Raw genomic sequence first — 15,176 nt, forward strand, 5'->3', positions numbered from 1 at the left:
GGGCGCCCTTGCAAAAATCAGCTTCAAGGGCACTCCTATTGGTTAATTTCTACAAAGTGCATTTATGGTGGCGCCAAGAAAAGTGGAATGCGCCTACAAAATGAAAACAATGTTGACTTTGCAGAAATCAACCAATAGGGCCGCCCTTGAAGCTGATTTTTGCAAGAGCGCCCTTCATTCTAACATTCCTCAAATAATAAACTCCTCCACTGGGATCAATTTTCACCTTGAGTACAGAGTCAATTGGGTAGCTGTCACCTAGCCGAGGATCGGCTAGTTTGTGCAAATCTTCTCTCGGATCAGGCTTACTTAGAACTTCTTCAAACTGTAACATCAAGGGAGAGGAGAAATTGTATAAGATGGAACATTGTTTAAGGTTATTCTTAGGCCCTGTTTGTTTTGGATTTTGAGAATCGATTGAGTCCAAAAATGATTATTGGACTCACAATTACACGTAAATTTGAGTTCAATAATCAGTTTTGGGCTCACAATTTGTTCTAAAAATCCAAAACAAGCAAGGCCTTAGTGTATGTGTTTAGAGGGTAGAGAACTAACAAGAGCAACTAGTCCCTTCGATTCAGCAATAGATCCACCTGTCTTGACGACAGCTTCTTTGGCCGAAATAAGTTCATAAAGGACAACACCAAAAGCATAGACATCTACTTTGGGGGAAACATCGCCATATTGAGCATATCTGAAAGCAAGCATGGGCAAGATATCTGATCCTCATGACTAAATCCCAACATAAATATGCAGTAACATAATTGATATAAAGCACTAAAAGTTTTATGATGTTAACTAACACTCATTAGGTAATATTAGCAAAATGAACAAGAAACTGATATTATGGATGTACCTTTGTACAAGAGAAATAGCACTAGCAGGCATGCAAGGACACCAAAACCTCCCACACTATATATATATGAGGAAAGGTGATTGTGCGCTCGAGTGCATGTACCTTATATGCGCTCGAGTGCCCAAAACACATGGGTCCCACATTTGGAGGGGTGATCCAATGCATTCATTTGCAAGGCCCCATCGGTAGATAGTGTGTGCACCAGAAATCAGGTCCATAGGATCATCCTAACCCATCCAAAAGTAGAGGGCAAAATGGACAGACACTGTTTGTCCACAAATCTGCCCATTCTTGCCCTCCTCTTTTGGAGGGGTTATGATGATCCAATGGACCTGATTTTTGGTGCACACACTATCTATGATGGGGCCTTGCAAATGAATGGTTTGGACCACCACAAAAAATGTGGGACCCATGTGTCTGGGCACTCGAGCTCATATAAGCTTATATGCGATCGAGCGCACAAACACTTTTTTTACAAATAGGGTACATACCTTTGTTAAATATATAGATAGATAGATAGATAGATACATAAATGTATCTAGCTTATCTGAGCTAGCAAGTATAAATAGGGTACATACCTATGTTAAATATATAATACAGGAGTTATTACAAACTTCTCATGTCGTAGTCTTTACTTGATGATCCTTCAAATCATTGACAAAAATCATACTAGTATGACAATTTATTCAGATTTAGGACATGTACAAGTGTTAATAATTTATTTCCTATGTTCAAAGAAACAAATAAGATAAAAAGATACTTCAGAACATAGGCTTCTTACTCTGGGGGCATGTATCCAAATGTACCAACAAGGCGTGTTGGTAATGATGTACTTCCAACTTCAGTCAGTTTTGTTAATCCAAAATCTGCGACCTACAAGACAAATATTTGATTACGGTGATGTACATGGGTTTTTGCAGCTTGCTTCTCCAATAAAAGTGATATCCCAACCTTTCCATGGAAATTCTTGTCAATCAAAATGTTTGCTGATTTGATATCCCGATGGATATAAACAGGAACTGTATGTTCATGGATATATTCAAGACCCCTTGCCGAATCAAGCGCAATTTGCACTCTAGCAGACCATGGCAGTGGCTCCCTTCCTTAAAAAAATCATAACAAGTGCATAATAGAAATGAGAATAACAAACAAAAGATTAATTGAATTCGTTTCTGGAGGTTCGGTTTTGAGCACTACTATTCTCACCTGAGCCACGCAAGTGTTCGCTTAAGTTGCCATTCTCAATGAACTCATAAACAAGGAATAAAGAACCCTCGGTGCAAAATCCAATCAAGCGCACCTGAATTGGGTTTTCACTGAGTATATCAGACAATCATGAAATAAAAAAAATAATCAATTAAATCCACTCAAGGATCATCCATACAAATAACAAGTTAGAGCTATTATAATCTCAAATAAGCAACTAAATGGACAGTAGGCAGTCAAACATGGGTTCCAGGCCATATAGAAGTTTAATATACATGATAAACAGATACTTATCCCATAGTGGCAGAACTCGTAATGCACCCACAATGAGCAAGGTTTAAGTAAAAAAAATTCATTGTCTAGGGTTACACTCAAAGAATTTGGTTCCAGAAATATGGTCATCAAATTCTTGTAAACCAGATGCTCCTACACTGAGTAAGGTTTAAGTAAAAAAAAAGCACCTTTGCTAATGCATAATGATTTCTTATTGCCCATAAATTTTATTCCCCCCCCCCCAAAAAGAATATCTGATCAATCAAGCTCTTCTCTCGATGTTTAATCTCCTTAACTGCTCCTTTGTTCTCATCATTCATTGCGCTTCCCTTTGGTGTATGTGAGGGGGCATTCCATGCTAGTTCAATGGACATCTAATATGGTGTTATCTCTAGAGAAAGTTATTCGATATTGAAGGTCTTGGGTCTCATGTAACAGTAGAAATTTGAGGGTATTACTTTAACTGGAAAAGCTTATTTTAAATGAGCTAAGGATGCCATTGTTGTTGGTTCCTATAAAACCCCATCCAGATTCCTTATTCCACACATTTTTAAGAGTTTGCTTTTGGTTGAAACCCAGAGATACCTTTCCTTTCTATCTACTTCCCATAGCTTCTCCCTAAAGATCGAGCTCCCTATTCCACACATTAAAAGTTAGATTTTGTTTGTTAGTAAAAATAAAATAAAATAAAATATCATCATATTGCTGCAAGAAATTGACGATGAGACAATTTCCCACAGTACAAGTCAACTACAAATAACAGTAGCATAAAATAGGAAATGTCTAAGAAGGTAGGGAAGCAACGAAAATAGGTAAGCTAGATGAACATTAAAAGTAATAGTTAAACAAATACTGAGAGTCATATAGTTTATTACTAATATCAAATTAAGAATGAAATATGTAAACAATACAACTTTTTTCAATGGTATATGTAAACAAAAGATTAGACTCCGACGGCGAGATCATAATTAAATAGTGTTTTAAGTATAAAAGATAAATAACGCCTTTCTCCAACAGCTTAAGCTTTTGGAGAAGCTGGTAAGTTAACATGGTATCAGAGCCAAAGGTCTCGAGTTCAAACCTCCCGGATAACAAAAATCCACATGCGATGGTCGGCCCAAAGTGGGACCTCATGTGCGGGGGAGTGTTAAAGTATAAAAGATAAATAACGCCTTTCTCCAACAGCTTAAGCTTTTGGAGAAGTTGGTAAGTTAACAAATAGTTTATTACTAATACCAAATTAAGAATGAAATATGTAAACAAGACAATTATTTTCAATGGTATACACAAACAAAAGATTATACTCCCACAGGGATAGCATAATTACCAGGTTCAAGTGATGAACATGGGTTAGAACCTTCAGTTCTGCAAGAAATTCTCTTGATGCTTGCATATCCATCTTCTTGATTGCAGCTTTCTGCAGCGAAATATTATTGAAGAAAATGTGAAATTTTCAACTTCAGTGAGACCAAAGAAAGAAATATGCATTGAATGACTAGCAATGGATTTGCATCATTTTCCAAATGAAAAACATAGAAATCTAGTTCTTAAAATAAAGATCTGGTACTGTACAACATGAAAAATTACATATTAAAGGGAGAACAAAGTTAGAACGTAGGACGTAAAAGAAACAAAATGACCTAACAGCTTAATCAGTAGGCCTGCCACAGACCATAGGGCATACAGGTAATCATAGATAACTTTTCACTTCAGACACAACAGATTGGAGTCCAATTAAGTTATAGGATCTATACGTCCATAAAACAGACTGTATTTTTATGGTGCTGGTCGCACGATTGATTTATAGAATTGTCAGATTCATATTGTTAGCAAACATTTGTGTCAAATGTGTATCTTGGGGGAAACACCTAGATCTTAGTCCCATTTCATACCCTATCAAAGTTCCAAACTCTTGAAAAAGATGTATTGATGTAAACCCAAACCATTCAAGTATTCCAGAGCAAGAGGACAACAGGGCAGAAACAGTCAGGAATAAGCCACAACGGATGAGGGATTACGTGGAGGGTTAGGATAACAAATAGATGAATTAGATTAGTAGATAAACATTTCCTTAAGCACTTTACTGTCAGTAATTAGTTAGAGAAGAATCTGTTTTGAAGTCATCAATGTAACCGAATGCAGGTGTTGCCCTATTAAAGGAGCTCACTCTGTCAGCAAAAGAGTAACAGAAATTATTCCTTTTCGTTCTCTCTCTCTCTCTCATTTTTTCCTCCTTTCTACTCTTCTTCTTCCTCTTCTTTCTGGACACTTTTCACCTAGAAAACACAGATCTGGTTACTAATTTCTCCAAGCCCTATCATTGGCGCTTTCATTGAGTCCATCGGAACTCAATGGCAGAATAGCACACGCGTGCAATCCAAGATTGATGAGCAATTCAAACTTCATCAACAGCAACTCAACGAATTGCGATTAACTCAGACGCAACAACACGAGGAGCTCGTCAATATGATCAAACAGCTACAGATCCGACAGCCGTCTACTTCTTCCCTTCGTTTCTCCGGTGAGGATCATTCCGCAAGTAACTCAGAAGAAGGTGGGGTAGCCATTTCACCAGATTTATCCGGATGGATGTCCCTAAGTTTGACGGGACAGATCCGATTGGTTGGTCGTAGGTAGAACAGTTCTTTAATTATTATAGTACACCGGAAGATCAACGTTTGCTCATTAGTTCATTCCACCTTGAAGGCCCTGCACTCAATTCGTTTCAATGGGCAAAATCCAATAATCTCATCAATTCCTGGAAAGGATTTCTCGATGCTATTCAACTGAGATTTGGTCCTTCACTGTAGAAGAATATCAATTCCAATTCAAGTCGCTATCCAACAAGGTCGGTGGTCTCGCTGAATCCTTTCTCACCAGTTTCTTTATCTCTGGTCTGAAGCCCGATCTAAAGCGGGAATTATTGGTGTTGCAACCTACTTCGTTGATCCAAGCGATTTCCTTAGCCAAGGTATATGAGCAAAAATATGATGACATGAAGACAACATGGAAATCAAATTGGTCTAAACCTAGTGTGGGTGGATCTGATTTACTTCTTACACCCTCTGTTCCACCAATTAAACCCGTTATGAGATCTCCTTCGCATCAAATTCCAATCCGGACCAAACAACTAACAAAGGAGGAGATGCGATTGAAAAGGGAAAAAGGAATTTGTTATTTCTGTGATGAGAAGTATAGTCATGGACATGATTGTCGCAAACGACTACACCATTTGGCTGCATTAGACGATGACATCGATCCAGAGGATGTCACTGATATGGAAGACACTGCAGAGGACACTACAACGACTACTCCAAGAGAGAAATTAGCTTTAATGCTCTCGTGGACCAGCAAAATCTAAGCACCATCCGCGTTACAGGAGTAAATTCTAACCATTCTTTCCATGTTTTAATGGATAGTGGTTCTACCCACAATTTTGTGAAAGAAAGGGTCGTCAAATCGATGAATTGGCCAATTATTCCGACTACTCCATTCAGAGTCTTAATCGGAAATGGCGAGTCTCTCCTCTGCACTAAGCAATGCCTCAATGTTAAGATCAATTTACAATCACACAATTTTACATTTGATCTTTTTATCTTGCCCATCAAGGGAGCAGACCTTGTGTTAGGGATTCAATGGTTGGCAGAGCTGGGGCCAATTGTCACAAATTACAGAGTTGCTATAATGGAGTTTAATTGGCAGGGAAAGCCTGTCACACTTGTAGGTGAAGCGGAACTCAATCCACACCCCCTTAAAGCTACCCATTTGAAAAGTTTAACTAACGCTGATTTGATTGCCTCCTGTTTCCAATTGATATATACAGGGGAACCCCTCAGTAAACATTTGGCCCAAGACAACCTACTCACTGATCTGCCATCCAACATTCCCCCTGCAGTTGTTGATCTTTTACACCAATTTTCGGGAATTTTCCAACTATCTACTACCTTACCACCTCCTGGACCAATCAACCATCAAATTCACCTTATACCAGGTTCTTGTCCTATCAATGTCAAACGCTATCGTTATCCCCATTTTCAAAAAAATGAAATTGAACGTCTGGTCAGAGAAATGCTCATTAATGGAATCATTTTTCCAAGTCACAGTCCTTTCTCCTCCCCTGTTTTATTAGTCAAAAAGAAGGATAATACATGGCGATTTTGTGTTAATTATCGCGCCTTAAATTCCATTACCATCAAGGATCGTTTTCCCATCCCAACTATTGATGAGCTCATGGATGAATTATATGGCGCCATGGTGTTTTCTAAACTTGATCTTCGGTCGGGCTATCATCAAATCCGCATGAGAACAGAAGATTGTGCTAAAACAGCCTTTAGAACCCACGAAGGCCATTACGAATTTTTAGTTATGCCCTTCGGTCTTACCAATGCTCCATCCACCTTTCAAAGTACAATGAACACCATATTCCAACCTTATTTACGACAATTTGTCATTGTATTCTCCGATGACATACTCGTTTACAGCAAATCAATGGAAGATCATGTTCATCATTTATACTCTGTTCTGGAGTGTTTGGCCACAAATCAATTATTTGCTAAATTGACTAAGTGTCAATTTTTCCAATCACAAATAGACTATTTGGGCCATTTGGTTTCAGGCGTGGGGGTCCAACCAGATCCAGCAAAGGTTCAAGCGATGCTCGATTGGCCTAGATCGCTTACTCTGAAACAGTTACGAGGATTCTTGGGTCTCACCGGGTATTATCGACGGTTTGTCCAGCACTATGCCACAGTGGCGTATCCTCTAACTAATCTTTTAAAAAAAGATGCTTTTACTTGGACTCAAGAAGCTCAATCTGCTTTCGATCAACTCAAAAGATTAATGACTCAAGTCCCTATATTAGCCTTACCTGATTTTTCCAAGGAATTTGTGGTGGAAACAGATGCTTCCCGTTTAGCCATTGGAGCTGTTTTGATGCAGGACAGACATCCCATTGCTTATTTCAGCAAAAAAATGTCACCTACCATGTCTCTTGCTTCCGCATATGTCAAAGAATTGTTCGCCATTACAGAAGCCGTTGAGAAGTGGCACCAATATTTGCTTGGACGACACTTCACCATATATACAGACCATCAGAGTTTAAAAAATCTAATGGCGCAGGTCATTCAGACCCCAGAACAACAGCAATACCTCTGTAAATTACTGGGTTACAATTACTCTATTGTTTATAAATCAGGGAAGGATAACCCAGTGGCTGATGGCCTTTCTCGAATTGAAGAAGTGCCATTAGAATCAGAGCACAATGCAAGTTCCAACCTACAAATGGCAATGTCCAGTCCAGTTTTCGATATTACAAGTCAAATACAATTAGAAAACACCACGGAATCTGAGCTCATAGCTAAACATGAAGAGATTGCACAAGGACATGCCGCCCCAGAATTTTCAGTTCGAAATGGCCTTCTTTTTCATAACCACAGGTTGTTTATTAACTGCACATCTCCATTACGATTTCGAATCATGTACGAATTCCATGGTTCACCTCAAGGAGGCCACAATGGGGTGTTACGAACCATTCTTCGCATCTCTGCAAGTTTTTATTGGCTGACATTAAGGACAGACGTCAAGCAATTTATACGCCAATGTCTTATTTGTCAGCAAACAAAGTACACCACTTCTCCTCCGATGGGTTTACTACAGCCATTACCGATTCCCCAGCAAATTTGGGAGGACATTGCCATGGATTTCATCACCGGCTTACCTAATTCTAATGGGTTCACAGTCATCTTGGTCGTCGTCGACCGATCGTCGAAGTATGCACACTTTGGAGCTCTTCCGTCCTCTTATAATGCTGTCAAGGTTGCTCGTTTATTTACTGATATAGTAGTCAAGCACCATGGCATTCCTAAATCTACCGTGTCGGACAGGGACCCTATCTTCACTAGGAAATTTTGGTCAGAAGTATGGAAGCTAAGTGGAACCACTTTAAAAATGTCGTCAGCCTACCACCCTCAAACCTATGTTGCATGGATTCTTTGCCCCCCTATGCCGAATCTGGGTCGACACGCCTCCACACGCGAATCGAACATGGATTCTCGTGGGACACACCCAGATTCTTGTAATAGCTGTGTCCTGCACGAATCCTGTTTTTTTTTCGGATGAATCCGACTCATCGGATTCTCTTTTAAAATGTGAATCCTATATATTTCCCCTTAAAAACAATTTCCTCTTAACTTTTTTTATATGAAGGCGCAACCTGTACTTTCTTACTAGAAACCCTAGCGCCTCGACCCTGGAAGATCGACTCCCCTTCCTCCTTCGACTCTAAATTCAAACGCATCGATCCTTCACCCTCAAAATTTTCATGGTTAAATTTATAATTTTTAAAATTTAATTTTATTTAAAAATTACCGAATCCACGAATCCTAGTTTTTGAGGTTTGCCGAATCCGACACCTCGAATCCGTGTCGGATCCCGACACGCGAATCCGAATCCATGCAACATAGCCTCAAACAGACGGGCCATCAGAGGTGTTGAACCGCTGTCTTGAACAATATCTCCGAGCTTTTTCTCAGGAAAATCCTAAACAGTGGCAGGCTTCTTTGCTATGGGCAGAGTACTCCGATAATACCTCATTTCACACTGCCATCAAAATGACACCCTATGAGGCTGTCTATGGTAGACCTCCTCCGGCTTTTCCAACTTATATAATGGGGTCTTCAAAAATTGCAGCAGCTGATGAGGAACTAATGCAACGAGACACAATTTTGAGTCAGCTCAAAACAAATCTGCTTCAGGCCCAATCTTGTATGAATCCTTAGCGGACCAGAGACGCACTGATAAACAATTTGAGGTAGGCAATTGGGTCCTTTTGAAACTTCAACCATACAAACAACGGTCAGCAGCTCCACGATCCTCACAGAAGCTAAGTAAACGTTTCTACGGACCATATGAAATTGAGTCCAAGGTGAGCGCGGTAGCATACAAATTGAAGCTTCCAGAGCATAGCCGCATTCACCCTGTGTTCCACATTTCACTGCTTAAACCGTATTATGGACCGACACCCCCTGTGAACTACCATCCCGAGGCTTTAACAACCAACCTCTTATTTCGCCACTGGTCGTTTTGAGTACCAGAACTGTCCTCCGTGATGACATTCCAGTTAAACAGGTGTTGGTACAATGGCGGGGCCTGCTCCCTGAAGATACTTCCTGGGAGGATGTTACTGTACTTCAAAGGGATTACCCTCATTTGAACCTTGAGGACAACGTTAGTTTCCAAGAGGGCGGCAATGATGTAAACCCAAACCATTCAAGTATTCCATAGCAGGAGGACAACAGGGCAGAAAGAGTCAGGAATAAGCCACAATGGATGGGGGATTACGTGGAGGGTTAGGATAACAAATAGATGAATTATATTAGTAGATAAACATTTCCTTAAGCACTTTACTGTCAGTAATTAGTTAGAGAAGAATCTGTTTTGAAGTCATCAATGTAACTGAATGCAGGTGTTGCCCTATTAAAGGAGTTCACTCTGTCAGCAAAAGAGTGACAGAAATTATACCTTTTCGTTCTCTCTCTCTATCTCTCATTTTTCCTCCTTTCTACTCTTCTTCTTCCTCTTCTTTCTGGACACTTTTCACCTAGAAAACACAGATCTGGTTACTAATTTCTCCAAGCCCCATGGCAAATGGCAGATCTGGTTACACATTTTTTCCTCCTTAAAGAAAGAAAGTGATGAAGCGGATAGAAGAAAGCAAATGGCAAATGCGGCGGCTAAGGCAGCTTCAGTACCCCAAAAATGACCGTTGACACTCTATTAGAAAAAGGAAACTTTTAGAGAGTCCGATTGCCTAGTCATTTAACATGGCTTCTAGGGATGAGATGGATACAATGATAGCTCGCATGCTTTATTCTTCGGGGCTATCATTTAATCTTGTCCGATCTCCTTATTTTAGAGTAGTGATAAAATATGCTTGTGATAGTAATTTAAAGGGTTACACGCCACCATCTTACAACAGGCTTAAGACAACCCTACTTGCAAGGGAAAAGGGGAATCTTGACAATATTTTAAATACTATCAGAGCGGCATGGGGTCGAACAGGGGTATCGATAGTGTCTGATGGATGGACGGATGTGCAAAGGAGACCACTCATAAATTTTATGGCCGTTTCACATAGTAAACCTATGTTTTTAAAATCCGTTGATGCGAGTGGAGAGTACAAGGATGCGTCATACATGGCAAAAATTTTTCTTGAAGTTATTTCTGAGGTTAGGCCAGAGAAGGTGGTGCAAATTATCACTGATAATGCACGTGTTTGTAGATCTGCAGGGCTACAGGTTGAAGCCATTCACCCACACATATTTTTGACACCGTGTGTAGTCCATACACTGAACTTGGCTTTGAAGAACATATGTTCGCCGAGTAACACAGCTGAGAATTTTGAAGCGTTTATACAGTGTGAATTTTGAAGTTGATTAGAAATTTCGTTGTGAATCATTCAATGGCACTCGCCATCTTCAATAGATTTTCAAAGTTGAAATTATTAGGTATGGCTGAAACTATATTTGCATCCACAATTCAGATGGTTGCACGAGTTCGAAAAATCAAAACGGCCCTTGAAAAGATGGTGATGTCTGAAGACTAGAGACATTATAAAGATGCTGCCGACGTCTAGAAAGCAAATAAGATAAAAGAGTGTATAGTGTCTAATACATGGTAGGACAATGTTGATTATATGTTGAGCTTCACTGAGCCCATTGTGTCCATGTTGAGGGCCTGCGACACTGATCGTCTTACACTACATCTTTTGTATGAGATGTAGGATTCTATGATTGAGAAAGTGATGGACGTTATTTTTCATCATGAGATGAAAGATCCTCATTTAGATACTTCGGCATTTTATGATGTGGTACATACTATTTTGCTTAGTAGATGGAACAAAAGCAACACTCCTTTACATTGTATGGCCCACAGTCTGAATCCGAAGTATTACAGTGACCGATGGTTATCTGAAGGCGGTGCAGATCAAAATCGGGAGTCTCCACACGTAGATAGAGAAATATCAATTAATCGAGATAGATGTTTTGAGAGCCTCTTTCCAAATGTAGCCGATCGACAATCCATCTGCAGTATGGACAATTTTCTGCCGGAGTTGGTGACTATGGCCGTTGGGAGGTTATGTCTGATAGATATTCTAAAGATCCTATCGTGTGGTGGGCAAAGAATGGCTCGAGTACTCCTATGTTACAGGCATTGGCGGCAAAACTTCTATCACAACCAGCTTCTTCATTGTGTTGTGAAAGAAATTGGAGCACATTTGCACACATCCACTCTTTATAGCGGAACAAGATGACATCATCAAGAGTGGAAGACTTGGTCTTCGTGCATTCCAATTTACGTCTTTTATCGAGGCAGCAAAGTGAATATAAGGATGGTCCTTCATGACATTAGGATGTTGTGGGTGAAGGCTTGGCTGTTGAAGGGGCTTCCAGTCTTCAAGATGCAGAATTATACTTTGATGAGGATGATTTAGATCCTTCATTGTTCGATGAAGAAGAGCAAAGTGGAAAGAATTAGTCGAGGAAGATATGTTTTTAAATTTTTTTATGTTCATTTTTTCTTAAATTTTTATTTCATAGTCTAAATATCATGGCTAACCATTCATGCACTAATATTTTTATTGCAGTTGATTGAATTGGATTATGAGTTTTTGAGGAGCAGCAAGATGGGACAAATTTCGGCACTCCAAACATTCGAAGTTTTTTTGTTATCTTTTTTTGCATGTTGTTTGGGTCAGAGGCAAGGTTTATGCTTCCTTTGGTAAGTTGTAATGTTATATTTTGATCAATGAATTGAAGGTGCGCCCGGGTCCCTAGATAAATTCCGGGTAAATAAATAGCACTATATAAATTTTTTTTTGAATATTATTATGGTTGTTATATAGAGTTTTGAATTATGAAAGCATATTGAATGCTGCTTTTTTTTTATAATATATATTTTTTAATTTTTTTAAAATATTTTTAAAATATTTAATTAATTTAATTAAATACCGAATCCGATGCCGAATCCGAATCCTTGTTTTTTGGGTTTGCTGAATCCGACACCTCGAATCCGTGTCGGATTCCGACACCCGAATCCGAATCCATGCAACATAGATGGTCACATTCATAAGATATGAAGAATTAAAATGTAACTGTCAAAACCGCGTTTAAGATTTCACTCTTCTCAATGGTGTAAGAGAAAACTGTGACCTATGCACATTAGGATTTAGGACCAATCAAGGTTTATCATAACCGTATCTATAGGTGTATGCATCAGCAAATGCCCAAACTAATACACCTATAATTCTTTTATTCATTTATTTTGGCCTAATGGTTCCGAAATTGAAGCAACACGTGATTTCAACCACATATCCAAACAACTTTTATCATTAATGGATTTCGGCAGATTGTACATAGGAAATATCTATGTTTTGATAAATTTAATGTGTTCTATAATGTTTCTAGGGTGGTGGCAAGTCTCTTATGCATGCCATCTGGTTGATTGTCAATATTTTAATCTACTACTTGAACTAGAAGTGTAGAATCAAGTGAGCAACTACAGAAATGAATAAATTAAGTAAGCAATATGCTAACACAAATGACACAAGAGAAGTAGCAGGTAAACTTAACAAAGAAAAATAGCAAAACAAGAAATGAAAACAGTGCAAAATAAACATCAAATTATTAGTGATTGAGAAAGCAACAAATACATGTAGAAAAGAGCCAAAATAAAATAGAATTAGTGAAAATATAAAAATAAATAAACAAACACAGAAATACACAAATCTAGATCAAAGAATGACATTTCAGAGTTCTCACTGGCTGTGATAACAGCCTTGGGTGTTTGATTAACAAAATAATTATCAATGTCTCTAACCAAACACAGAAATACACAAATCTAGATCAAAGAAGTCATTTCAGAGTTCTCACTGGCTGTGATAACAGCCTTGGGTGTTTGATTAACAAAATAATTATCAATGTCTCTAAGCAAGCTTCTAATAGCAAGTTATTTGATGATATTCTTCTTAATATATTAATCTAATTGGGCAGGTGTTTCTCGGGAAATTGTTATTCACCCTCACAGATCTGACACTTGGACTGCTCCAGCTCATGGCTGGCTAAAATTTAATTTTGGGGGCAGCAATAAAGCAATTCACATCGATGACAATTTAAATTGGGTGGTTGGCAATTGGGCTTGAGTGTGATTCCAAGCCTCCTTGACCTATTTAGAGATATGACGGATTTACTATTTCACTTTTCTGAGGCCCTGTTTGTTTTAGATTATGACAGCTGATTGTAGAGTCCCCAACCGATTATTGGACCGAAAATTGCACTAAATTTGAGTCCAATAATCAGTTGGGGACTCCACAATCGGTTGTCATAATCTAAAACAAACAGGTCTTACGTATAAATTGTCTCACGTCAATCAAGAAGGAAATCCAAGGTGGATAGACTAGCCAATCATGGCGAATCTCCTTTTCTCTGAATGGCATCATGGAAAATTTTGTAGAGATGTGGTTTTGTAGCATCTAATGCCCATATTATAGTTTCTGTGTATCTTTACTTTTGCCTCGTTGTTTGGCCATTTAGGGCCCCTTTCTTAGCAATTGCTATTACTCTGCATTCCCCTTTTTGTGCCACTTCTTATTTAATGAATTACTAGTTAAAAAATGAAAAATCATGAAAAGGCAACAAAAATTAGGCATATAAATCTTTAGGTACGTGAATCAAGATCAAATATACGTAGGTCGAATGCAGAGTAATAGCAAATGCGGTCAAATGCAGATCTAAACATCAACAAATATTAAATAAAAATGCAAAATAAATGTGAAACATGAATAATAGTAAACAAAAAGAAGAAAAATATGCAAATAGATTCAATTAAGTGATCTAGCCTCAAAAACATGTAAAGAAAGGGATGAGAGGGTTAGAGATGCTGCATGTACAATCGGACCAGTAATCTGTGTTGAAAATTAAATATGAAAATAGGGAAGCACCCATATAACACAGAAAACACAACTTCTGTCACATTTAGTGGTAGAAATAAATAATAAAGTGATAGAACAGACCTCCCCTCTTAATTCAGCATAGTAAACAGCCCCAAAGCCACCTTGACCAATTTTATTGGCCAAGCTGAAGTCATCTGTAGCCTTGGAAAGCTCATCATAGGAGAACTCCACAGATTTGTCCACAGTGATACCTAGCCCCAGCGAACCACCAACAGTAGCAACTGATTCGGTACCTTTATCCAAGATATTTTCAGAACCTAGAAGCATACGAGGGAAGAGACACTGGGATTAGCGCTTTCTTTCAAATTGTTTATCATTAATTGTAGTGGAGCGTGGTCTATCAAGAACAAATCAAAGATAGAAAATTCAACTTTTGAAAACAAAGCTTACTGAGCTTAAAGATATATACTATCATTTTTAACGCTAAAGCTACCAAGGACATGAATAATAAAATTACATCCCCTTGTTCGAGCTGATAAGCACATTGTAAGCACATAATGGTCCTTTCGGTCTCATTGTTCTACATCCTAACCATGCCGAAGAATATATATTATGTTAAATGATTTCCCATGACGAAAAATGTATGCCATTACTGTGGAAAACATATAAATAGCATTTGCAATTTCATCTCCATTCTGATATATTGCCGTTGTGTTTTCGTGGAAAGATTTTTGGAGATTGTTCTTAATGCAATATGTCGGATTTCTTAAGTTCACGTTTAGGATGATCCGGAGATCAAACCAATTGGGCAATCTTCATATTAATAGGAGTAATCACTTCGATAAAGATTGACGATACGGTGTGTTTGTTCACAAATGAAACCATTCGAAGATG

At 38.5% G+C, this 15,176-nt stretch overlaps 1 protein-coding gene across 1 annotated transcript in view; it reads right to left on the bottom strand.

Annotated features, from left to right (window-relative positions):
- Positions 1-15,176, bottom strand: part of CERK1 (chitin elicitor receptor kinase 1) — a 29,524-nt gene that overhangs the window by 556 nt on the left and 13,792 nt on the right. The window contains exons 5-11 of the mRNA XM_077368708.1: positions 14,403-14,599; positions 3,663-3,752; positions 2,063-2,156; positions 1,808-1,959; positions 1,638-1,729; positions 556-694; positions 227-325 (exon numbers count right to left, since the gene is read on the bottom strand). Of these exons, the coding sequence (XP_077224823.1) occupies positions 227-325; positions 556-694; positions 1,638-1,729; positions 1,808-1,959; positions 2,063-2,156; positions 3,663-3,752; positions 14,403-14,599 (863 nt within the window). The remainder of the gene's footprint in view (positions 1-226; positions 326-555; positions 695-1,637; positions 1,730-1,807; positions 1,960-2,062; positions 2,157-3,662; positions 3,753-14,402; positions 14,600-15,176) is intronic.

Source organism: Tasmannia lanceolata, unplaced genomic scaffold (genome assembly GCF_043159265.1).
Source record: "Tasmannia lanceolata isolate RefF3 unplaced genomic scaffold, GAP_Taslan_0.1 ptg000003l, whole genome shotgun sequence".
Taxonomy (NCBI): domain Eukaryota; kingdom Viridiplantae; phylum Streptophyta; class Magnoliopsida; order Canellales; family Winteraceae; genus Tasmannia; species Tasmannia lanceolata.